The sequence below is a fragment of the Ruditapes philippinarum genome, unplaced genomic scaffold (genome assembly GCF_026571515.1).
Source record: "Ruditapes philippinarum isolate M1 unplaced genomic scaffold, ASM2657151v2 ctg4729_1_1_1_1, whole genome shotgun sequence".
Classification (NCBI taxonomy): Eukaryota; Metazoa; Mollusca; class Bivalvia; order Venerida; family Veneridae; genus Ruditapes; species Ruditapes philippinarum.
Genome location: NW_026864036.1, coordinates 44,989 through 72,842, shown reverse-complemented (window position 1 = coordinate 72,842; position 27,854 = coordinate 44,989). Strand labels below are relative to the sequence as shown.

General features: G+C 33.3%; 2 protein-coding genes and 1 long non-coding RNA gene across 3 annotated transcripts; 1 reads left to right on the top strand and 2 right to left on the bottom strand.

The window, feature by feature from the left end:
- Nucleotides 1-997: 997 nt before the first annotated feature.
- LOC132724224 (uncharacterized) lies at nucleotides 998-2,643 on the bottom strand. The gene is made up of 3 exons (XR_009624875.1): nucleotides 2,519-2,643; nucleotides 1,959-2,117; nucleotides 998-1,041 (listed from the first exon to the last, which is right to left on the bottom strand). It is a non-coding gene; the product is annotated as an uncharacterized LOC132724224 (long non-coding RNA).
- Nucleotides 2,644-9,461: 6,818 nt separating this feature from the next.
- LOC132724221 (mucin-2-like) lies at nucleotides 9,462-21,063 on the top strand. Its single transcript, XM_060709045.1, has 15 exons — nucleotides 9,462-9,492; nucleotides 10,855-11,346; nucleotides 11,788-12,143; nucleotides 13,353-13,455; nucleotides 13,735-14,012; nucleotides 14,284-14,791; nucleotides 15,162-15,376; nucleotides 16,208-16,372; nucleotides 16,643-16,790; nucleotides 17,796-17,950; nucleotides 18,402-18,529; nucleotides 18,948-19,072; nucleotides 19,444-19,581; nucleotides 20,091-20,156; nucleotides 20,659-21,063. The coding sequence occupies exons 1-15, from the start codon at nucleotides 9,462-9,464 to the stop codon at nucleotides 20,847-20,849; spliced, it is 3,099 nt and encodes a 1,032-aa protein (XP_060565028.1). The 3' UTR covers nucleotides 20,850-21,063.
- Nucleotides 21,064-22,614: 1,551 nt separating this feature from the next.
- Nucleotides 22,615-25,448, bottom strand: LOC132724225 (uncharacterized). Its single transcript, XM_060709049.1, has 4 exons — nucleotides 25,365-25,448; nucleotides 24,261-24,348; nucleotides 23,706-23,827; nucleotides 22,615-22,973 (listed from the first exon to the last, which is right to left on the bottom strand). The coding sequence occupies exons 2-4, from the start codon at nucleotides 24,269-24,271 to the stop codon at nucleotides 22,702-22,704; spliced, it is 405 nt and encodes a 134-aa protein (XP_060565032.1). The 5' UTR covers nucleotides 24,272-24,348; nucleotides 25,365-25,448; the 3' UTR covers nucleotides 22,615-22,701.
- Nucleotides 25,449-27,854: the final 2,406 nt, after the last annotated feature.

Genomic DNA, 27,854 nt, shown 5'->3' with positions numbered 1-27,854 from the left:
GGGAGCTCCCCAGTAAACATGTTCACTTCCGAATCCAGCGTTCCACTTTCACAATCTACGTACATGCGAAATCTGTAAGAAAAGTGCACCGCTTTTTATCTGATTTTTATTCGAGAATCCATCCGTTGTTTGAAGAAATATAAGTACAATAATTGACGATAAAAAATCATCGACCGTAAATATTTTTTGGAAGTGTTTCACTTGATAATATTTTTTTTTGAGCTTCAGTATTTTTACAACTTAAGCTACTATCTTCATGAATATTAAGTACAAAATTCGTCACAACATAAAACCGTGAAATACCAGCGACGCCTACAAATTAAACGAAAGTAATTAAGAACTATGCCAAAATATTTACAATAACGTTTTACACTATAGAAACTTTAGAGGTCGCGAAGTCACTAAAAAGTCACTTTGGGTATTATGAAATGTGAACAAACCGGAAATAAATCTACTGGACAAACATGCGTAAACGGAATGTTCTCTTTACAAGCAGGATATTCAAGCCAGCTTTAAAGAATTAAGAAAAGTTTCAAAGGGAGCTCATTGACAGCATTTACCGTAACATACTTTATATAGTTATTAATCAAATTAAAGAAGCCCTTTCTATTTCAGGAATAAGGTCTCTTTTCGTGAAATGTGAATACACCGGAAGTAATAGGGCCTTCGTGTCAACTCGCAAATATTATTATTTCAACCGCTGTTCTCTATATATCCGAATCTCTTACATTTTCTATTTACGTTACGGATTTTTTTGGGCCATGTTTTTAGGAATTGATTTATTTTTATTATTTATGTATAATACTTACGTGTCCGGAACTACTTTATTCTTAGGGAGACTCGTTATTATTTCATTCCTGTGCAAACACTTGTAACGGGCCCGATATCTAAACCCACGTGTGCTTGTTGCAACCAAACCAACGACTCTTTTGGTTTCACAAATAACGGAGCGATATCAGTGCCCACGCGACGGTTGCCAGTAGCCGGCGGGTATTTTCTTGGCCAATAGAATCTCGAACATGTGCTTTCCTGTTTTCAACGCTAAGTAAATAATAATAATGATAATAATAATAATAATAATAATAATAATAATAATAATAATGATAAACATGCTAGATTTAAGCTTCTACATTATAAAATATATGTGCAGGTCGTGCGCCATAATACTAGTAAACTGAATTTACAATATTTATTTACAGAAATTATTTGATTTTAAAGTAATCCCAAGAGCCCAACATATTTAAGTAAGATACATATGTAGGTGATGGCATTTACTTAAAGCATTTAACACATTGACCAACATTACAGTGCTATTAGGCGATAAACGCATTGATTCCCCCATCCTATGGGAAGATCGGAGCCTTACAAGTAAACCATTTCTGTAAATATATAATTTGCTGTATATGAGACAAACTCTAAAGGCATTCATTCATTCATTCCTTTATTCATTCATTCATTCACTCACTCACTCACTCACTCACTCACTCACTCACTCACTCACTCACTCACTCACTCACTCACTCACTCTCGCTCGCTCACACAATCACTCACTCTCGCTCGCTCGCTCACTCACACAATCACTCACTCACTCACGCACGCAGCTCGCTCACTCGCTCGCTCACTCACTCACTCACTCACTCACTCACTCACTCACTCACTCACTCACTCACTCACTCACTCACTCACTCACTCACTCACTCACTCACTCACTCACTCACTCACGCACGCACGCACGCACGCACGCTCGCTCGCTCGCTCGCTCGCTCGCTCGCTCACTCACTCACTCACTCACTCACTCACTCACTCACACACACACACTCACTCACTCACTCACTCACTCACTCACTCACTCTCGCTCGCTCACTCACACACACAATCACTCACTCACACAATCACTCACTCACTCACTCACTCACTCACTCACTCACTCACTCAGATAAACTAAAAAATAAACTCACGTGCTCCCCAGCGTGCACCGTCTGCCTCGTAATCACCCTTACGGGTCCGAAGCACTGAGTTGGGATCGAGTATCCTCATACCGTCCGAGACGCCATTAAATCCAGTGTTTATAGAATTATCAATATGTACAATCCCTGCCCATGACGGTGGAGGTACAGCTGTTAAAATAAGCGTAGTAATTTCTTATAAGAAAAGTAGATGAATAAAAATATCTTAAAAATTATAAAAGCACATCTACCTAGCTTCCGAAATGTTGATGTTTAGCATGATTTCTAAATGTTTAACATAACACAACACAACACAACACAACATAACGTAACATAAAATCATATAATATTTTATTCAAACATAAAAAGTACAGTTCACATATAATTATGTTATATTAAATCTTAAACGCGGAGAGATTTTTCAAAAAAAGCTTTTCAAGTTTCCTACTCAATCCGTAAATTTTATTTCATGTTACCTTATTTTTTTATAAATAAATATTATTTAAACTAAATCTTACACAACAAAGCATAATTGTAATAAAAAATGTTATAAATAATGCGTTAAATAATACCTGGTTCCACGGTATCTGAACATAGCAAGACCAGGAGAACAAGGCCAATAAGAGCAATTACCCCCACCCACCATCATATTTCACCTGGCTGTCTGCCGTTTTGTCCGAACCTAGCGCGTCATCCTCCGTACTTGTGAAAATGAAAACAATTTAAATTAAGCCACAGAAATATAAAATTTGTAACTGGGTCGTAGAAATTCGGATATCTTCGTCATTTTTCGTATTTGTTACTTATTTTTCGAGGGTTCGGAAGATATATTATGTATGTTGTTACTGATTGCGCATGCGCTTTTTATGATTCGCTCATTTGATAATTTATAATTTGAAAAAAAGTCAAGTTTGCAAGAAATTTGGTTTCAGAATTAAATAAATAAATATAACGAAAATTTTCAGAAATGCGCAGAAAAAAAGAAAGAAAATAAGTATAGAGACACATAACTTAGAAGTTCTAGCTATTTGTCACCGGTAGAGCCGGAAGTTTCCCGATCAAATCCATAGTCATGATAAATGAATATATATATATACTGTATTAGACTTTGTACTCAAATAACCGTAAATTTCTGTCTTGACAACATGCGCTAGGAAATAAACTAGTAACAATATTTATAATTCAAAGAAATCATGGCCACATATTTTTTATAATAATTGAAACAATTAATTCAAAAGAAAAACAGTTGTTGAATTATCTGGGAACCAACATTATTACAGAAATGTCATATGCAAGATAAAAACTTACTCACCAAGAACAAGCTGGAAATAAAAAGAAAAACCGAAAATTAGTTGTCTAGAGTAGTCAAATGCCTTAGAACAAATAAGTAATAGAAAGAGCACCGAAACACGAGGTTATCTGATTTGTACTAGTTTTTACTATTTCGTGACATGGCCATATAAAGTAATTGCTATATTATACTTAATTTTACCACATCGTGATATAAACTGATACTTTATATATTTTTATACTTTTTTTTCTGTATGAAAAATAACTATGGTCATATAACGGCTTATTTACTAAATGTATTTAAAAGTCACGGAAATTGGCTTGAGATTACGACTATCTATATTGTGTTAAATTGGAATATAGGAGATAAGATGAATAATAAAATTTGCGTTAAAATTTAATAACCATAAGATATACTCCCATTCAGTTGTAATATTTCAACTTTAAAATATCATTTTCCTAAATAAAAATATACAATAAAATGGAAATAGTAAGTGTATCCGAGATAAAATTCACTTCTCTGAGATAATAGGAAGTTATCTGAAATAAAAGGCAGTTATCTGAGATAATAGGCATAGATATTAGAATTGTTAGCCCTTACAAAGACCGTCTTGTAAGACCGTTGTATATATTACCATTTAAACCGCTTGCCCTTTCTTTTGACATTCAAGACCCTTATAAGTATTTTATGTAAATCCATACCACTCTTTTCCTAAGCTTGAAATATCTGTCTATATTCATACCATGAGTAGGGTCATGACACACTAAAGTTTGTAATCTAAACATGCGGTTTATGTAAAAGTTGATCTTGACAAAAATTCAAAACTGATCGATTTAAGGCCCATTATGCCTAAGAAATGCTTCAATTTTTATTTCTCAAACGTTTTTAAATTTTGGTGTACTTTGATAGTATCCAAAATAATACTCATTGGCCAATTACCTGAACCATCTTTTTCATCTGTTGCTTTTTTTTTGCAATAAGTACATTTATAGTGAATTGGTATTTTGTATGGAAGTCTTTTGTTTCTTTTATGACAAATTATTTCACATTAATCTCTACTTTTTCAGGTTACACGCATCTAACATTCTCATGTTTGCCCTTTCTAAAGAAGAAATAAATTATTTGTTTCTGAGGCATAATGTGCATTTAAGCGTGTGACATATGCTATTGATTTACTAAGCCGCCAGCTTCCTGATCTTTTTTTTTACTACTACCGGAATTAATGCAGAGATGAGACCTCCCCCACGCCCACCCCGCCACCCGCTGTTCGTGTTCATATTCCATTTTTCTAACGTTATGTATTTCATGAAAAGACGATATTCAATGAAGTGGAGTGGTGTAGCCTAATGGTTAAGGTGTCTGCGTGTCAACCCAGGGTTCATGGGTCACGACCATGTTTCTTCATATCACACCAGTACTGGTTGGTTCCAGGAAGCACACTCGAAAATTTGGTTGATTTGGTTGATATAAGTTGTAAGAACTTGTTTCGCAATCGAGCTTTAAAAATATGCATAAGCAATACAATAAAAGATATATGAAAAACTAAATAAATGAATAATATATATTGTAACAAAGCAATAATTTTAAACTCACATACCTCCCGCGAAGAAGAACAGGATACAGAATGAACGCCAAAACATCCCGAATGTTATATCTATCCTGCAAATTAAAGACTAGAAAAGAAGTGAAAACTTTGTCGTTAAGTATCTGTTTATATAAAACAAAAGTTTTGAGTTTCATATTAACAAAAGAAATTAAGTAAGCCGTGAAGTTCAAATGTACGGCTGTATTGTTTTATATATTTTTCTCTTTAGGTAAGGCACAATAGAAATTTATTATAAAGAAAATCATTAGTGCAGGAAAATTGAAATAAAAATAATTTTGCAATTGAACTTGTACATGGTCGTTCATACGTCTGTCCGCATGTCTGACAGTATACACATTTCATCTTTAGATCTGTAATTATTATAGGAACTTAACTGAGGTCAAAAATATATATATCTTGAAAAAGTATTTTCGGTTCCTTCGTGCCAAAAAGCCTTAATGTAGTCCCTTTGATCTGTATGATGATATTTATTTTATATATACATGTTATGCAATTACCCTTTTATACATGTATATACACTAACATGTTTTGCATTACATAAAGGAACTGAGATTAATAGCTTACACTCTTCATGTAATCTTTTCAAACAAATTAAGTTTTAATAGATAATAATTAATTTCTATAAAGGCAGCCCCATACATAATGATATTTAAGATTACTTTATCTATTTTCCAGAGTGCAAGCCTCCTACTCCTTTACACGTGAAAAACATGCAATTTGTTAAGAACGCGCTATTTACATAAAAATACCCCGTTAGAACTTATGGTCATATTCACAGGGCCACACATTCTGTTATATTTATTATCTATCCAAATTCGATTTCTACAAGATCTAGTTTTCTAAACATAACATTCATAAGAACAGCGGCACACCATTCAAGTCATATGATGATAATGATGATGATGATGACGATGACGACGATAATGATGATGATAATGTTTATAATGACGCTAATTTCCAATGATTCGTGATGATTATGACGACGCTGACGATGATGATGATGATGTTGATGATGATGATAATAACAATGATAATGATGTTATTATTGTTTAAATCAGTTTTATTGTTGTTCAATCAGTCCAGATTGAAGCAGCGTTTCAGAGCGAAGAATGCTAATAAGTCGCCATATTGCAACACCAAGTTAACAGTGACATAATTTGTTCAATGCAAATATTTTTGCGCAATATGCAAAGAATAATTATGTTTTTATTGTTGTTGCCTTTGCTGCTGCTGCTGCTGCTGCTGCTGATGATGATGATGATGATGCTGATGCTGATGATGATAATAAAATTGATAATGATGATGATGCTGATGGGGCTCTGCTGATAAAATTTATAATGACAATGACAATGATAAAGCAGTTGTTGATGATGTTGCTGCTGCTGCTGCTGCTAATGATGATAATGCTGCTTATGATGATGATAATGATGATGATTATGATAAGGCTGTTGTTGTTGCTGCTGCTGCTGTTGCTGCTGCTGCTGCTGCTGATGATGATGATGATTATGATGATGATGATGATGCTTGTGATGATGATAATGATGATGATGATGGTGATGATGATGATGATGATGATGATGATGATGATGATGATGATGATGATGATGATGATAAAGCTGTTGTTGTTGCTGCTGCTGCTGCTGATGATGATCATGATGATGATGATGCTGATGATGATGCAGTTATGTAGAGGATAGATGATTCAGCATTTCCCCACCGTCACAATTTAGATTAGAATAAAAGAATTAACTACATACTAATTTATGTAATAAATGCGGTTAATCAAATGCAAAAAATATATCACGGAATATCAAAGGGAAAAGAGCTTCTTAAGGTTAAGACAAAGGCATAAATTAGTTCCTGTACACAAGTGTTCGTTATATTTTGAAAGCTTTAAAAGCTCTTAAGGAGAAGAATAAAATTGTCTTATTAAAGGCCATTAACGACTTGATTTGAAATAATATTCCGGATTGTTTTTTGACATTGTTTCAGCAAATTCAAGAATTTAGAATATTACTATATCTCTCCGTGCGAATAATACCAATGTATTATAAAAAATTTTTTTTCTTAATCGTAAAGATGACAGCGGTACTTTAAATGAATCGTTATGTCGATAAGAGACTTTAAGAATTAAGGATATATTTTGTGAAGTGCAGTAATTACTATTTTCCCAACAAAAGACTTCGTGAATGATTCACTATCTATGAAAGGATCAAACATCACCAAGCAAGTAGTCAAAAGTAGAAAGTTTACAAAAAATACACACTCAATCAAGCTTCTGGACCATTGTGACCATCATCCCCGCTGCAATCCCACATTTTCAAGCGTCAAACATACATGATTTTTTGCACCAGATGATCCTGCGGTATAAACAAATAAGAATTATATGACAATTTATTTCAATTTAAACCTCATTTCTAAAAACGAGTTTATGCATGTTTATTTCAGAAGTCTTTTCAATAGGATGCTTCCCGCAGACAAACAAGCCACTCCATAACTCACGACTTCTCCTTCTGACCTCCCTTACAGAAGAGTATTCTAGTTCTTTTCACCCATTTCTTCTCTTTGGGTTCCGAAATCTTTAAATTTAACTTCCGTCTTCTTTTTTATAGGTGTCATAGTCAAACGGCTTCTATATGTACTAAAGACTGTTCATATTTTGAGTTACTGTCTTTCCTGAAATATTTCTAAATTTAAAAGAATATTTTACATGAATAGTATAATAAATACTCGTATATATATTTTAATGAACCGGACCTGACTTCAATTTGTCATTTCTTTATCATTACGTATTTTTTTCAAATTTGTATCACTTGCAATTAAAAAATTTAGTCAAAGATGAGTGAAATCTCGTCTCTTTATCGGCATAGCGTCAACATTTTAGATCAAGCATGAGTTCGTTACTGAATGAAATTTAAATTAAAAAATAGTTATCAAGTAACTAGTAAGAAGTATAATACATGTATAAGCTTGATAACTTATGTTTTAAAAAAATCCTAAATTTTGTACAGTTTGTGCATTTGCTGTCAAAGTTAACACTGATTACACTCGAAACTGCTCTTTTGTTTAGATACAAAAAACATAATATACAAATATCTAAAAAAAAGCATGATCCAATATTACTATACTTAAAAATTATGTGCGATTTGTTCATGAATTTCTGTATCGGTTTTATTTTTGTTCTGTTTATTTACATCCGTATAGTGTGTACAGTAGTTGCCCGTTTCAGAGGAAAGTGACATTATTCTTCTACATGTCGCGTATATGGCACCGATACATGTGATTGGGGGGGGGGGAGGGGGGGGGGGGAGGTGGGTCCAGATCTCTCCCGAAAACGTCCATTAGTATTACTGGTACGAATCTGCGAGCACTTACTAATCTAGCGCGTTGCCACTGCACCATGGATTCGCTGGCAAATATATCACGTACACGAGTAAATTGACTATCGATTTTTATGTTGAATTGTTTAAATAAATTACCACCAACTGTTTTTACTCAAACGATAATATTTAGTTTTTGGTTAGGTATTAAGTTATCAACCCATTTCGACGGTGTTGATGCACGCGATCCTCGTTGCTCAATCGCACCTTTCCAACTCTTCCCGCCATACTTCGGGAAAAGGACTATGGGCTATGCGTGTCCAATAACAATAATATTTGCTGTATTCGATAAAAATATTGCAGGTGCGAGCGGAACCTTTCTGATAAAAAATAAATAATACTACGCTTTATGCTTCAGTTCAAATATAAGATGATATGATTTTAAGTCAAATTGGAGCTAATTGTGAAGCCGCCAAATACCTCACATGATTGATTAATTAATCTTGCATAAAAACCTGAATATATTAAAGAATCTATAGAATCCCATGCACATGCGTCCTTCTGCAGATGTTAATGCACGCAAAATGCACGCAAAATGTTACATTCACACTCTTATTGTTATTGTATTGCACTGTTTTGTACTGTACTGTACTGTACTGAACTGTACTGTAACTGTACTGTACTGTAACTGTACTGTAACTGTGTTGTTATAATTCAACGACTTGATTCGAAATCTGTAGTTTTTTAAGTTACCAATTATCTCAAGCCCTTGTGATATGACCTGGGACCCTATCAAAATGTAAACTTAAAATTAAATTTCAACATACTTGAAAATTGCATGTTAACAACTGAAATAACGATAATTCGGTTAAATAAGCTTAATTTAATAGTACAAAACAGGCGTGTAACATGTTATAAACCAGCAAACGACAATTGACTTTTTATACATTTTTTTTAGTTAGTGACAATGACAAATTTTGAACTTAAATGTTTCTATTTCTTAAGAAAGTAGGGAGTGCGTTACAGCATATTGTAAAATGTTAATAAATTGATTGTTTATCTCTTATCAACATGGTCCACACCTACTTTTTGGGTACATTCTCAGACTCGAACTAAACTGCCCCATACACCGGGAATTTGGCGGATTTTCAATGACCTTGTTTGCGCCATCTGACGAGCTGTTGATACCAAAGTTTGCCCCTAGAGTGTTTCTACAAATACGGGTATACATGTACCTATACATGTCGGCCATATAAAACGAGCAAATATTGGAAATCATCCCATAAAATAGGACAAATATGGCTAGGGTATTGGACTATATACTCCATGGTAAGATTGTTATATGATTTTCAGTGTTACTTTTTTTCTAATTGAATATGAACATATTGGAGTTGAAAACTAAATATTTATATGTCCAGTTATTTATTCCTTATGTAAACATTTATCGATGGCCTTTTGTGTTTTAAATTTAACCGAGTAAATCGTTTCAAATAAAATATAATAATTCTCAATATCATAACGCTGTAGAGTGACTAATTTTGTTCCTTGATTGATAAAAACCATGGTAAAAATATCAATAGATATTATTCACCTTTTGGCTAAATTCTAAATCCATCTGAAACTGTAAAGGTAAAGAGGTGATTTTCCAGCCTTACTGGTAAAGTACCTCAAGTGGCCCTCCGTATATATATTATTTCAGGCACGTGGCCTGAGTAAAACCACTGACCTTCTATCTTTCTTAACGAAGAAAGAAAGAAAGAATCCAATACCCCTTTCGGGATTCGAACCTCACAGCGGTAAGGGTCAACTCATTCAAAGTCAACGACCTTTTATTTTTACCGTAAGTAATATATGACATTAATTAGCTTAAAAATATTTCAAATGCTAAATATAAAAGGGACTCCACTGAGTTTGTTTTTGTGACATGACGGAGTCGGAAACATTTTTTTAAGTGGGTACTTACCATAAATGAACTATTGTGCAAAATTTGAGATAGTTCGCTCTTACCGTTTTTTTTCTAAATAATTATCTTACTTGTCAAAATTGACCCAAAATAACGCTTTCATTCATTGGGCTATGAAAGCTCAAACACACGATTTACATATATATATTTTAATTATCTTTTTCATATTGTTCTGTTTAAGTGTCCAGATTGATCTATGAAAGAAAATTTACATTTGATTTTCTTTGGCTTTTTGACCCAAGTGGAGTTCCTTTAATTTCTTGCGTTTTAAAATGACTTCTCATCAGCTCGTTATTAAAACATCCAGCGTTGATGAGGGAATGAGGAAAACTACAGGAAGCAATGCCGTATCTATACACCGTCTTCTTGAAGCCACTTCACTTTAGCACCATGTTCAATATATTTATTGCAAAGAATATGGATTACTTTTATCATTAAAATAAAAATTTTCAGTAACAAAATTTAATTCCCAATGGATCTTTCTCGTATTTCATACTTTAGTTTCTTGTGTTTTGTTTTCTCTTAATGAAAGACAGAAAAGAAAGAAGTTTTTCAGAAGTATCTTTCTTTCTTCAAACAATAAACATTTTGTTTGGCTAAATGAATTAAACATAAAAAGACTCGATAGTACTAACGGCTATTTCGGTATTTTATTATTAAAAGGTGACTATTAAAACAAGGTGGAAGTTTACAATATGATAATATGTAAATTATTGTATATATTTCAGTGCTGTTGATTGTGAGTGGCAAACAATCTCTTGCGCAAACGTTGCAGACGATAACCGTCTGTGAGACGCTTGGGCCGGGAACCATCACATGTCCTCTCGGAAAAGAAATCAATATTGTTACGATATTATACGGAAGGACTCGAGCTTTACCGGACAGAACATGCAACCCGTACAACAAAAACATCGCCAACTATAATTGTATCGGCGGTACACAGGCTGATAACTACGTTAACAAACAATGCGCGGCAAAGTCAAAGTGTATCCTAACAAACTCGTATTTACTTCTTGGCGATCCCTGCCCTGGTGAACCTAAATTTCTGAAAGTAGACTATCGATGTATTGTCCCGACAATTGCTCCCCCTAATTCTCCTCAAACAACAACAAAAACAACACCTGTTGTGACGTCACCAAAACAGCAGACGACAACACTAAAAACGACAACGCCATCAAATGCAGTAACATACAAGACTACAACCTTATCGCCAAGACAGAGTGAGTGAAGTAATTATAACCAATTATGTAAAAACTTTCATTTGAAAATGAGTAAAATGTTATCACGTGATTTGACGGAAACGAGTAATTTCAGAATTATGAAACTGCTAAATATCGAGTAAAGAACAGAAATTGTTTCTCGTTTTGGATTTTTAAGAAAGTAAGCAAGCACCATGAAAATGTTGCTTTTTTCTTCAAATAACCAAAAAATACATATAGAAAATAAGCATTTCATAATTAGTCTGTTATTTTAAAACAAAATGCTAACAGAAAGCCAGTTAATCTGTATTTCAGTACTCAGTACTTTGATCAGAATGAATCTACTTTTTACGTATTTGATTATTTGTTACGTCTTGCAAGTCAAATTTAGACCTTGCTGACGTTTTGTAAAGATTATCGTAGAAATCTTGTGAACGGTGATATTTCTTTTTATTTTCCCAGCTCAGATTACTATATGTGAGACCAAAGACCACACCTTCACCTGTCCCGCCGGTAAAGTTGTCTGGATTACCCACGTGCTATGGGGCCGATTACCACCTTCGCCACCAACATTGTGCAACCCCTTCGGCACCGTAGTAACCGGGGCAAACTGCAAAGGTGGACCTGCCGCGTCAAAATACGTCGAAGGTCTTTGCAACGGTAAGCCATCCTGCAAAGTCGCCAACGATTGGACAAAACTAGGTCCGGATCCTTGTACCGGAATTCCAAAATACCTGCAAGTTAGCTACACATGCGACATTCCGACGACAACTCTGTCGAAGACAACTCCAACCCAAACAACTTCTACTCCAACAACGGTATTCGTCTTCACAATAATAATGTCGGTCTAACTGATGTAGACTTGGAATATTATGTGTTTTCTATATAGAGTATAATTTCCCCGCCGATTTTTTTTTTATAACTATTATAAAACATTCATAAAAATTGATACTGCCAAGACGGTTTCTTGTCAATAAGGCGTATTTTTTTCGTAGGTAAATCGCGTATTTATTACTTAGTGTATCATTTTCGCGTTAATAATTAATACACTTGTTCCGAGTAACAAATATGTTTCCGTACATGCTTTGAGGTACAATGTCGTTATTTGTGTTAGTACCGAGTAACAATGGCAAATGCGTGTTTAAACAGTATCAGTGTAACAATTGCACATATTCAAATTTATACATGTTAAGTGTGACAATTCCAATTTAAACAAGTTACGTGCGATTCATACAAATTTACATACGTACAGTGCGGGGGGAAAAATAGCCGATTTATTGAGGTTCCGTGTGATAAAGATGCAAGACTTTTGGTTTGAGATTGAGACGTCCCGAATACAAACATTTTTTCTCCGCTAACTTGGAATATCGAAAATCGAACCAATGGTTTGAAGTGTTGCGTTGTGTAGGCGTGTCCAGGGTCTAAATATGACCGTGAAATATTATAAAATCTTTACATGATAGGATGAAATAACATTTTTTCTTTGTAAAATGAATCTTTATTTTGTGATTGAACAATGCATAAATTTAAAAAAGCTTATAAAACTAGGACCTATTTTCAAATATGAGCGGTAGATTTTTACCTTTACACCGGGAACGAAACATTCTAATTTCAATGCAAATCTATACAAAGTAAAAACTGTTAATGAATTGTAGGCAGGATTTGTTCTCAGTAATTTTTGATCGATTTAACAACACATTATTTTATAATTTAATTTTTGAGCGGTGATGTACCGTGCCAGATCACGGTCGATGGACAGCCTAATCACGTGACTCGGCCAAGACATCTTTTTTTCGTAAAATTGGTGCGAATCCAGACCATTCTAGTTGAAAGACCCTGGCGTGTCGTAAAACTTGTTCCTTTTTTAAAAAATAATTCCATAATTTACATCAAAGCACTACTTTATATGTGTTACGTTACTGTCCATTATTCGAAATTATATTCATACATTTCGGTCATTTTTACATACAAGTTATATCTGTGTAAATCTTTCGATATATATTATTAATGTCTTTGTTGTTTTACAGAAAACCACGCCTACAACAAAAACGACGACGCCTTCCACAGCTACGAGCACACCCACAATGACAACTGCTCCTCCCACAATGCCACAAACAACACTTCCACCTGGTAAAGAATCTCATAAAATGTATTTTTGCCGGGTGCATTTAAGCGCAATTTCTATATTATATCGATTATTTAATTCCTGTCTAGTGGAAATAATTATTGTATATACATATCTAAAGTCTATTGTATATACATATCTAAAGTCAATTATAAGTAAGAAAGTATTACAATTATTAAATGATATTAAATTTATTATTTAATTATTTGTCTTAAATTGAAACACAAAACAGTTCCTCAATGTTCATTCCTGTAACTTTATCCACATTTATCAATTTCAAACAGGAGCAAAATCTTCGCTTGTGTGTCCACCAAAGAAAGCTTTTCTGCGATGCCCACCGGGATTTGAAATTTTAATTAACACTGTATTTTATGGGCGGACCAATCCACAGTCATGCAATCCAAGCAATCTGCCGTCCGGCAGCTTCCATTGTGTGGGCGGTCCAAATAGCAATAAGACAGTTCACAATTATTGCGATCACCAGAGTTCCTGTATAATTACTTCATCCACCTCATGGCTCCAGGTGAAAGACCCATGTCCGGGGATCGCTAAATATCTACAGGTATTCGTTTTTTTCAAGTTTAACATACTTTGTCTTTCTTGACATGTTCACTATCTGATTACCTAATTATTTTTTAAGACGGGAAAATGGAGTACAATGTATGTAAAATATTTATCTGTGGGTAAAATGTCATTTTATTCAATTTTATCATTATAATTATTATTATTATCATTTTGGAGGCTTAATGATATTTTGAAATTTACATTTTTTCTTCTTAAATTTGATTATTTTATGATTTGTTTTTTATTGCGCTTTTTCATCCATTCCATAGGTTACATACTATTGTTTACCTTTATCTCCGCCTACAACACCTACTACAGCCTCTACTTCAACGCAAACAACAAGTTCTACAACACCATCGACAACATCAACCACGCCTACAACAACATCAACTTCAACGTCAACATCGACTTCAACATCAACTACAACGACCACACCCACCACTACATCAACTACAACTACCACGCCCACAACAACATCAACTACAACTACTACGCCCACAACAACATCTACGACAACTACCACACCTACTACAACATCAACTACTCCGACAACAACCACGACAACGCCCACCACAACATCAACTACTACAACCACACCCACCACGACATCAACAACTACGACCACGCCCACGACCACTTCAACTTCAACATCAACAAGCACAACCACACCCACGACAACATCCACAACAATGACTACGACCACTACACGCCCAACGACTCAGATGACAACATTACCTCCGTATATACCATTCCACGTACTCGCTAACGCTCCTCAAGGTTATTTAACAGTTTTGATATTTTACAAACACCTTTTTTATATTTTAGGGGATTTATTTAGTTGCTTATTCATTTTTCATTTATATATTTATTGTTGTAAGAAGTATTTTTGTTTACCTATTATCATTGTAAATAAACACATGTGTTTATGCACTTAAATGCCAACAACTTTGTTAAGATAACATGAATACTCGAGTTAAAATAAGGATGATTAACAGGTTACATGAAAAAGGAAGGCAAATGTACGGGTTTTTTTAAAAAAAGGAAGACACATTAACGGATTTTAAGAAAAAAGAAAGCAAATTAATAGGTTAAATAAAAAAGAAGGCTAATCAACAGGTTGCATAAAACATAATTGTTTTTTATGCAGGGGCACAAGCGTGTCACGAGTATCTTGTTTCCGGACAGCACGGCGTTCCAGACAGTCACTTGACAGCAACAAGTTCGTGGAGTTCACATCTTCCAAATGACAACAACGGACCAGACAGGTCCCGTTTGTTTACTACAGCTTATGATTACGGGAATGGAACTTTTTATAGAGGTGCTTGGACAGCAGGCGTTCCAGACAAAAACCAATACATCCAGGTTGGTGTTGCCATTGGGTAAACTTTATGATCCAGTGTAACCTAGAATCAGCTTTATTAAGTCTAGATGTCGATACTTTTTAAACATCTTTCAACTATAAATATAGTTTCAACTTACATTTCAAAGTACGATGTCAAATTAAGATGATGATAAGATTTATTATTTATTCTGACTGAATTTAAGGAAGCATACGCCTCAAATAAAATGATCGAATAAATTAAAGGCAGAATAATACATACAATTCTACAATAAACCATAAAAGCTAATTTCATTTCTATGTGTACAACACAATCGTGTCAGTCGAAACACGTGTCGATTTCAGCTACCGGACATTAGTGCTTTCGGTGCTTTGATTCGCTCTCAAAGCTCCTAATAAACCTACTATCTGTTTTGAGGGTTCGAATTGCCAACTACGTTCTGGTATGTAGTTGGGGATTCGCGCGAATAACTAACTAGGTCCCCCTCCTTTATTCTGTGTTTAATAATGTATGATACGTTCAAACATTTCATGCTGGTAATAATGGATTGAATAACCAGTTACCTGCTGTTAAATAGTTGGGAAATACGAATAACTTACTAACAGCTATAGTAGGTAGTTGTATTTTCGAATATCCAACTACCAACTACCTACCAAATTGTCGTTCATTGAAAGATCCTCTACAGACAAGCAATGGTGTAAACAAAAAATCATTGAATGTCGACATTAGAGATATAATTGTGGACTTAATCAAAAGTCTTCTGTTTTGACTTAATATAGATTTCTAATTATCTTTCCCTTTAACGTCCCCATCCACTTCCTTAAAATGTTATTTTACACAAAAATAATTTCAGGTTGAATTTATGCGCCCAAGTCTCGTTCGCGGCGTGGTTACACAAGGACGCCACTTGAACCCATTGACCTTGTGTTGTGTACAAAGGGTCACCGAGTACAAGGTATCCTATAGCAACGACGGGAGAAACTGGGACACTGTCAAGGACGCAAGTGGAAAAGATATGGTAAAACTTGAAATTATTTTTGGCATAAAGTATTTTTAAATGCATGTCTAATAATAAACTTAGATCTACTTCAAATGAAATAAAATAACAAACTGAAAGAAAAACATGCAGAAAAGTAATCGTGTTCATTAATTTTCTTGCATAAAACAGACACCATGCCAGGCTTCCTTTGAAGGGCTTACACAGCTAATTTTAACCTTCACAATCTGCTCTGTGCTTTTTTTACATCATAACATATAATAAAACATAAGGTGGCATTTTATTTGACAGTTATTCAAGGGAAATATAGATGAAGATTCCTTAGTGACCCACATGTTTGACTGCCCGTTTATAGCAAGATTTTTGAGGATTCAACCACAGTCTTGGCATAATCAAATTGCTCTGAGGTTTGATGCCATCGGCTGCCAGGCCATCACCAGTAAGTTTGACCTTTGACATTGAGCACGTGAGTTTGCAAAAAGGATTTTTAAATAAGTCGATTTTTCAAATTAAATAAGTACATGTATATCTAAGTATCGGAATGCCGTTCAAATATTAATGCATTTGTTATCCAGTATGTGCGATATAGGATATGCACGAAATAATATACATGTACATGTAAATGAAAGAAAAGGATTTAGTGGCATAAATATCGAAATAAGTTCATCTAAGAATTTCAAAATTTAAATATTTATTGCACAAAGGGACATAGAAGAGCTAATTCAAAGGACAAGGTAGCAAATTTCTTTGTCCATCGGCTTCAATTTATTTGTATAATGTTATACAGATTATTGAAAAACGGAAAATGTTAGTGAAAAAGTTGGGTTTTTTATAGTGGTAGGAAATTGCAAGTAGGAAATGCGTCAGAAACTTTTAAGCGGCATGCTTTTAAAACATAAACCTTGAGAAAAATGTACTATTATTTTAAGAAAAGTAAAGGCATTCATAATTCAATAAATATTTCACATGTTATTTGCAATTAATGACTGATTTTGCAGTTATGACCATATTTCTACTGCGTGACTAACGGAGTAAGTGCTATTTTTACAAATGACCTAGTTTTCGTTATTTTTTATCTAAAGTGCCATTTGCAATTTCTAAATTACTTTCTTTGTTCGGTTGACAATAGTTTACATTTTAATGAATTAAAATTGCCAGAATCTGGAGTCATGCTATTTTGATTCATCCTTTTTTTTAAAAAAAATGTTGATGAAATGAGTATGTTAACTTGTGAATCACTAATTATTTACGAAAGCAATCACAACTTTTCGGCCCTTTTCACCAAACAACGGAAGCATGTTACTTAGTATTTGGAGTCGGTAAGGTGTTCCAAATGTTACATTTGGCGGGAAAAAATCATCTCGTCACAAAATTTCTTTTATTGTTCCTACTTCTGATTTATTCTGTAATCCTGACTTAATCATGAAATATATTTCTATATCAGCTGACCTTGGCAAATGTGACCCGGGCTGGGTGGAGTTACCCGGAACAAACACATGCTATCTTTTCTCCAACAAAACTCTTTCGTGGAAGGACTCCAACCGAATATGTTTATTGAACCATGGACATCTTGTAGATATTGAATCTATTCCGGAACGGGTAAGATTTATGTCACATGTTTGGATTGTCTACTTTTCGGGATAGTCTGCCTGACGTCATATCCGGGGAGCGTGAGGTCGATACCCAGCTTCGAAAACTAGACATTTATTACATGCATCTAATAAATAAGTTACGATCGTCTTGTAGGAATCTTTAATGTACTAGTGATTTACAGGAATATTTTGGAATGGAAAAAGATTGCCGAATACTTTGAAATATATTAACTAGGCATTGAAAAGTCTTTAATGTAATTTGAGAAATGTCGCCAAAATAAATCATTCAATATGTATTGTAATATCAAATCTCCATTACATTAAAAGATCAATCATGACCTTATCAAAGATATAATGGTAATTTACACTATTAGCATTACACTAATGTCACGTGAGCACCCTCCCCCCTGGTCAATACAATGACAAGGTCTTACACTAGAGAGTTTGGTATGTTGCAGGACTTTATATTGAAGAAGATCAGTGCAAGTCCTGTTAGTTTATGGTGGATTGGGTTAAGTAATGTCCCCAGGAAGGACACCAAAGATTATAAATGGACGGACGGAAAAGCTCTTGATACGAAAATATTGTAAGTAATTACGTGAATATTTTAAGTTAGGGTTTAGCCTTCTCGGACAAATCTTGCTCATTTGGTGCTTATTTAGACATCAATGTCGTAGTTTTGGGTTAATGATACGCGTTCATTCTCCTCCAAACACTTGGTAGAAGACATAAAGGACGGTAAAAGAAACGTATGTTTCCTTGGAAACTTCTATTCTTATGTTATCAGTAGAGAAATGAAACTCGTATTTTATGCAAAATATTTGACAATCTTATTCAAGTACATTGTCTATTGCTTGAAATGTAAATACCCATATGAAATAAAGTTCAATGTAAGTTAAAAATATTTAAGAGAAAGGGATGAGAACGAGTTTGACTGCTTTGTGAAAGGTATATACATATAGACGGAATACCTAACATGTTAAGAGGGACTTTTTTTCTTTCAGACCATGGAAAAAGGGCCAGCCAGACAACGGCGGATATGGTGAACATTGCGGGGATTTCTGGAATAGAGAACTGAATGATGACAACTGTGATTTAAAACGAAATTTCATATGTGAGAAAGATAAATGTAAGTGTATATACGTTCCATATGAATCCGGGGGTAGATTGTTCATACTTTCAACTATTTTTTGTTAATTTCACCGGAAGATTTGGAAGTTCAAAAATGTCCTACTGTCATAAATGTTTACATCATCTGTTTTTGTCCCTTTCTCGATAGACGCAATATAATTCTTAAGTCATAGGTATGCATACATAGGTACCGCGGAATAGTGAGTTCGAATCCTAGATATGACACATGTTTCTTCGTGGTGATATGATTTAAAATATATTAAATGTCATTCCTCCTCTATATTTGTTAGACATAATGTATATTGTACATTGTACAATAAAAATGTGCCTTGTTTTTTGCCTCATATGTTTGTTTTGTTTATGTATCAGATTGGAAACCGCCAGTTAACACGCCATCATTAGTCATCAATCCGAAAACCCCGCCTACAGCAGCGTTTGTTCCTACGACCAAAATGCAGACGTCAACAATGTCACAATCAACAACAACACCCAAACCACCACCAACAGGTACTTCTTTTATTAAGACATATATATTAACATAAATGAATTGATGATTCTTCTCTACAGCGGTATCATAAATGATAAAATTGTGAAGGAACTTTTTTCGCATTATTATGATATCTTAAGATTCAAGAAAGCGTTTTTTTTCAATAGGACTTCTTCCTAATAATGAAATTGGATTTTACTATTCATTCATTGAATAAATTGTATTTTAATTCTAGAAATATAACTAACAATTCATAGGTTAATAAATCAAAATTTTTAGATTTAGTTTGATAGGTCAAAATTTACTACTAAGTTTTGTTTTCATGAGTTAAAAATCATAGATTTACCTTTTATAAGCCAATATTCGAGGTTAAGCTTCCATAAGTCAAAATGGCTATGTTTCACTTTCATAAGAAAAACTCATATGTTTAACTTCCATAAGAAGATAAAAACATACGTTTAGCTTTATAAATAAATAGCCATGAAAACAAATCACTGACAGTGTTAGTATATTAATTCATTTATTTCAGTACATATTGCGCTGCCAACTCGTCCTGGTGTACCTGTAGTGAGCACAAATGGCAATATATTTGTTGGTATGTTGGATTTATTCTCTTCCTTATTTTACGACAAGATCTCCTCTCCAATTAACGAAATTTCTCGATTAGTGTCAGACTTATCTGAACTTTAAACTCTAATTACAAAAATATAGGAATTACTTATTCAATATCTATTCAAATACAGTATAACCCCTGCATAGTGACCCTTTGTAAAGCAATTACCTCTTAATTACCAAAATATTTATCTCCCAAAGGGTGTTGCTCAACAGAGGTTTTACCATATGATTATCAAACGCAGTAAAGAATACTTAAACATCTAAGTGCTGTAACAATATAATTTTTTATACGGGTATCTTTTCATGCCACGTGCGCTTTGCATTATCACCCTTTCTTTAACATCTCTGTAACATACAATTATGTAGGGCGATATCAAAAGTGACTTAGAATTAGACGTGATAAAGCTAAATGGGTAAATCGGTTTATAGTTTGAACTATGAACTTCTTTCGCTCTTATGTTATGAATTTTTTTATTCCCCAGGTGGATGTGTGAGCAACATAAATGACTGTTTCAATAAACCAGAAGGCGACTACCAAGGTTGCAAAGGGTGTAGTCACTATGTCACGTGCGCTGCCAGTGGATTGTGGCCAAGACCTTGTCCTCTCAACTTGAAATGGGACGACAATGTGAAGAGCTGTCAGTTCCGGTCATCCACGTGCAGCGGACCTTAGATCAAGTCATTTACGTGCACTGTGACTTAAAATGTTTTTGTTGTTATTGACCCGCCGAAGAAGAATTGTTTTTTTGTTTTTTTCTTCCATGAACATTTGAGTATTTCATATGCTGCAGAAATACACGTGCACTTGCATTCTTATTATTGTGTTCGTTATCACTGTTTGTTTGTGCATTTGATATATTTATATTAAATAAATGCGCCGAACTTTTTCCCGAGAATATGTTCTTTCTTCTTGACATTTTATTTTAATCAAACATACTAGTAATCGTCTGTGTACATGTAAAAAATTTGACTTCGTAAACGATGGACAGATGATTAAAAGTTTAGTTGTCTCACAGTATTAGATAAGTCAAATTTAGCGTTATATATTATACTTTTGAGTGAATCAAACATCATCATGTGTGTACATGTAAAAAGCATGGCTTCGCAAACAAAAATACCATCGTCATATTGTGTAAGGAGGGTCAAACTTAGCCAAATTATACTTGCACATATTATCTGCAAGTTATTTACATCTGGATTATTGGAAACAATTATATGTATTCTTTTTTTCATGGGACTTGTTTTTTTCCAACGCCTAATTTAAAGTTTTAGTCAACTTAGAGGAGAGGTATTTTACATTTTAGAAATTTTGTTTCAGTTGTCACTATCCGCCAGAAATGAAGATGACAGTACCATCAGTCTTCTGGATTGAGAGTTGAGACGCTCTTTTGAGTGTCCGGTGGCATTAATAGATAACGTATATCACATTTGTGATAGAAAACAATGTTCTTGTAGATATTCATTTCCTTTATTTTTAAAAGCCATATTTGAGGTCATCATAGACTAATATTGTCATTTATGTAATAAAATCAACACTCGGCGCTGATTATATGTAAAAACTAAATGTAATTAAAGTAGTATTTTGACTTCCATACAAACTACTAAATCCAAAAAGCAACAGAAGCTGATGATGGTTCAGGTAATTGGCCAATGAGTAACTTTTTGAAAAATAGATCTAACATGACATCAAAGTTATAAAAAAAGCATTTCTGCCGAATAATGGGCCTTTAACCCGTGATTGGGCAGTAGTTAACTTTAAATTGCATTCTCATGCAACTAAAAAAAGCATTTCTGCCGAATAATGGGCCTTTAACCCGTGATTGGGCAGTAGTTAACTTTAAATTGCATTCTCATGCAACTAGAGCATATCAAAATCATGGTCTACTCTGTTCGCTAGTCAGTCAGTACTTTTTCCTTTCTTTTTTTTTAAAATCAATTTATGATAAATATTTTCCAGATTTAACATAGGACACATCCATAAGTTTTTTTAGTGTGGTAAAGAGCGTGTGCGCAAAGAGAAATATCAGTGAATTCATTATTACTTCAAATTTTTATAAAAAATCTAACAGATCAGAAATAACTACGTGCTGAAATATGGCATCGTAGATAATATAGTGTAATTTGAAGTCTTATGGCATCGTCGATTTCTTCACAAACTTTGGTGAAATATGGCATAGTAGATATGTAAAGGTTGTTGGAAAAAAGTGTTATAATTAAAATGTATACCATTTCAGTTTTGGCTATTCATAAACTCTGAAGTACTTTGCCAAAAATAAATGTAATTAATGTATTTAAGCAGTACACTTCTTACTTACTATTGCCAAGAAAAAATGCACGAGTATACAATTTAACAAAAAGAACCCCTTTATTCTTTTCTTATTCAATGGCTGTTAAATCCGGCAGGTAAAGAGTAATAGAGGACACTTTATCATTTTATCTATTTATTTATGAATGTCTCACATGAAATGTTTAAGAGTCTTACTAAATCAAAATGACTAAACATGAAAATAACCATGTAAATAATCTTAGACAATGAGTCTACATGATGTTGGGCTATTGTCCTGGCATCGGTCCAGTGCTGCATTAAATACGGAAATTCCCGGGCAGTTACGAACGTAAAATCCACTTCCGGCGCACGTGGCAAACATACGACAATTTTCACAATAAGCATAATCACCGGCTGGCACACTGAAACAGTCATTCAGGGATCGAACACAGTTTTTGGCAGTTGATGGAACACCAGTGATCGAGCCAATTGGGATATCAGTTACAACTGGGGCGTCGGTAACAACTCCTCCTAGAAATGAGAAAAATAAAACATTTTGAAAAAAGGGTCAGCAATAAAAAAAAAGAATATTTCAATCTCTGTTTTACTGAGGCATAGAATTTCTTTCTTTTTATTAAATGGACTAATATCATACCTTTTGGTTTATACAGAATTTATTTTAGTTCGATTGTGTAGGAAACTATACGCTTATAGACATACTTTCGAATCCGTTCCTGGAACCAACCAGTAATGAGCAATGAGTGTAAAGTTTCTTGCTCAAGGAAACAACGACCTGCCGCTGAAGAGGTTTGTACCCATGCGGCTAGAGATCATTAGATTACTAGTCCGACGCGTTAACCACTCGGCCACGCCTTTTACATCATGTGTTGTCAATAAGGGTCTAATATGATCTGGAATTTACTCATCTATGTTTATAGAGACTGTAAGATTGATCACTATGGTTACTGATGTAAAAAGTCCGAAAAATGTTAAAAAAGAGTGAAATAATACATTGTATTTAACATCTTTTATAAGCAGAATTTATCATCTTTATGACATACTTTTTAAATTCATGTTTAAAATTTCAAAAATTTGACTTGATAATTGTTAAATATAATATCATAATTATCATTATTTCAAACAACTTTTTAATTAATTTTATTGGCATTTGAGGTATTACAAACTCATATCTGATATAAGATATTATATGATTTTTTTCAATACATATCTTTACTAAGGAAATAAGAAAATAAGACAATTTACCTATTCTGACACATTTCTGAATGTCGGGTGTAGATTTTCCTTCAAATAAATCACATTTAACAGTGGCAGTGTGTGAGCCATCCTCAAACTGGAAACCATTATTACACATGGCCGAACAGTTCCTAATAAGTGAAAATACGGTAATATCAGCAAAACAACAATACATTTTAATTGATTTGACCAGTTACAGATCATCATCATACACATTTCATTGACATACATATATCACATCATATAAACATCTGCCTATGATAAAAACTATGTTTCGAAATACGATTATAAGTATAATTATTTCAGACAAGGTGAACAGAATTTGGAAAGGCTTTAAAATAACGGAAGTTTCATGTTTTAAATGATAATGACTCTATAAGAATGAAAAACATATAAAACAAAGAAAACGAAAAACTATTGAAAACAATCACCGACAGTTTCTCTTTAATGGTATTAAAATAGTCGAATCTTTCATTTCATGATTTCCAGTCAAAGTGTCATATCAAATCTGTCTCTGGCAAATTTGACACGAAAGCCTTTTTAGCATAAAATATCTATACTTACATTTCAAACATGCCATAATCACATCTGAGACTGCCGAACTGTGGAACAACAGGTGGAGGACATGCGAAGATCAGCTCTGGTTCTGGCTCTAAAAATAGAAATGGAAATTATATACAGTTAAACCCGAGAATAAAGGCTACACTAAGGTGAGACCGGGTATGACCTTTAGAGACAAGTCGTCTTTTTTTTGGGGTAACTATTTTATATAAAAAAATAAAGGGTTTTTTGAAGTGGGGCCCCTTTTTGACAGGGCTCCTTTTTTAAAGAGGGGGCAATTACTACGGGTTTTAAACTGTTTTAAAAAGGGGAACGCAGCATTTTAATTGTTTTAAGTCACACTATCTTAAGGTCATGCTTGACTGGTAAAGAAAGACTTAAGGTTCTCTTTCATGTACAAGTTAGCGTCCTCATCTCTTATTTTTTGTTAACAATTAAATAGAATCTAATCAGCAGGATTCTATCAATGAAAATTGAAAGTTATTCCTTGATAGAAAGCTTGTCTTTGACTGATACTTTCAAATGACCTATCAAAAAGGTATAAGATGCGTTTATTTTATTTACTTTGGTGTTTAAACTGTCACGTGGTTTACCAGTAATTTGATGCAAAAAGTAAAAACCTATGCTTTATAAAAGTTTCATCTACAATCATTTTGAAATTAAGAACCATAAACTTTAATACATAACAAAATTAATATCACTCTTGCTTTTATGTCTAACATAATGATAATTCGTACACCCAATGTCATCGTATTTCAACTCGACCATCTCAAACTGGCGAATAATACTTGCAATATATGGCCATAAATTGAGCACACGTTTTTATTTAAACAGCATCTTTACATATTTAGAACTTTGATAAAGCTTAAATAATAGGAGTAATAGTTTCCGGTACCATTAAATATCAGTATGTGAAAGATAAGACATTTTTATCGAAACCTTCTAATATTGCTGTTTTAAAGAGAGTACGTTTATCCCCTTGATCTTATTCTTCAAAACTCCTCTTATAAATTATATATATTTATATTTATCTCAAATTATAATACTGCACGTTAGTAAAGTGATCTTTCATGAAACAATCGGTTATTCAGAATTAAATGCACTTACCATTTCCGTTGTTAAGTGGGAACAATAGGGCATCTGTGCCGAACACAAGAAGGGCAGCTGAAAACGAATAACATGTTAGATAAGATAAAAAAATAAAGATTAAACAAAACAAAGCAAAATGTGTTTTTTTTCCAACTTGACGAGTCCTATTCCGTGCACAAAAAAAGCTCGATCACAATTTAAAGTCGAATGTACGATACCCATAAGTTAGAATTCTCACTTTTTTAGATTTGACACTAACTTTCACATGTTACGTCATCTTATGCTTATTTCACTTTCTATCTTTCTTTGTTTTTAATTGTTTTAAAGTTGTTGTTTTTTTTGGTTGTTTTTTTTGTTTGTTTGTTTTTCTTGTTTTTGTTTTTTATGCGACGATGAATGATAAACAGTGAAAAATCTTTCTCAAATTGGGTGTCCCTCATTGAAAAATTTAATTTAAAAAATTCAAAGCTGATTTTACAATTGATATGAAAAGGGAAAGAAATTTTTAAACCCCGGGTTAATATTCCGGACTTTTTCAAAAGGAACGCTTTCAACAAATTAACATTCGAAATTTTAAACTTTTACCTTATCATTTTTTGGTTTTCCATATTTGTATTATTTTTCCAAAATTTGTAAAGGTTTTTTTATGTTTAACTTTTTTTTTACACATGCGGAATTCACGAAAATTCACCCTAATTTTTAATTTTGATTGCACTGAATGGTTCTAATAAGTTTTAAATGAAAATAAGATCTCATAGGATCGAATGTATTGACTCGAGATTCAATTTACTCATTCTGGTCCAGTTTTTTTTTTTCCATAGCATCAAAATGTCTTAATACTTGAAGGACATTAAAAAGCGTTCAAAATAAACTTAGAAATTTCCTCAGAAAAGTGATGTTGGGTAGTTTACCCTCACGACAGTTAGGTACTTTTGAATTCACCAAAATAACATCTTCAGAAAAGTTCAGAAAAGTTTATATACATGTATATATTAAAACATACATATATATATATATATATATATTTGATAGGTAACAATAATAAAAATAAATACTTAAAAACTTACCTGTTACAAGTAACAAACATTTTGACCACACTTTCGACAGTTCAATGTGCTTAGGCGGAATAATTATGATGCCCTCGTTTCGTCGGCATACTATACATGTACATGGATATCTTATCATATGTCCCAGAGGCCACGAGGAGGCCCTAACACGACTTCAGTATCAAAATGAATGAAACAGTTTGGGCCAGTTCGAGGTGAATTTTTTGAAGTGAGTATTTGTACATGATTTAGCTAGTTTTTTGGGGTTTGGGCGGATTAATTTGTGGTGTTTTTAACCCCTTGTGGGCCCCGGGGGGAACGCCAATTTCAAAAGCTAAATTCGGGGAAATAAGAGTAATTTTAAACCCGGGTGTTCAAAATTTTTCCCCGTATATTTTAAAACCCCATGCTTTATTTTATAAAATTTTACTTTGAAAAAACCTTTTTATACAAAACACTTTTATGATTAAATAGAATACAAAATATCTTACTAAGATAAGCGAGGTCTGATAAATTTCACGTCCAGGTTGTGTATGGAAAATAAATCTGTATTTCAAAAAAAAAATATGTTCTCGATAGAAATAAATGTGTACCAGTTTTGCGGTTCAATGTCTTAAAAATCAGAAAGAGTAAATATTTAGTGACAAAGTTTATGATGTTGATTCTAGTGGTGAAGTTTCTATATCACCTTTTATAAATCAAGAATTTCATGACTGTGATATAAAGTTCTCTATAACAACAACAACAACAAGCTAAAAAAAAACACATTTAAAAAACCCTTATCACTTTTTTTTCAAGCCAAAAACTTGGATATTTATTTAAAAATAAATTTTTTAAGTATAAAAAATCGTTAAAAAGCAGCCCCCAAAAAATTTTTGTCAGGTGTTTTTTTTACTTCTTTTTTTAAAAAAATAAATTTTTCATTTTTAAAACCAAAAGAAAAAATTAAAAATAATTATCATTTTAAATTATAATTCTCTTTTGCCCCTAAAATTTTGGGCCGCATGCCACACTCCAGGTTTTAAAAGTCAAAAAGGCCGGTCAAATTTTTATGGGGGGCAATCTTATCATTTGTTAAAATTTCCCTTTTTTCGACATAAAAATTAAGTATTTTAATTAATCCCCAAAAACCCAAAAAAAAAGGGCCCCCGATATTATATATGGGTAAAAATACATGGGTCATCCCTTAGACTTAACTAGACCTTTATCAAGTACCAAGATAACATTCGAATATTGCAAAATAATTGATGATAAAAAGTTCAATTTTGATATACTATCGGCAATGGACAAGTCCTCTCATTGTGTTGTTTAAACTGAATGGCAATTATCGTTGTCGTATTCCGTTCCTAATTATCAAAAAAAAAAAATTATCAAACTGATTCTACACATTCCTTATTATTATCATAACAATTAAATCGTAATATATCTTTTAATTTTATGACAATGTATAGACTTTCATTGC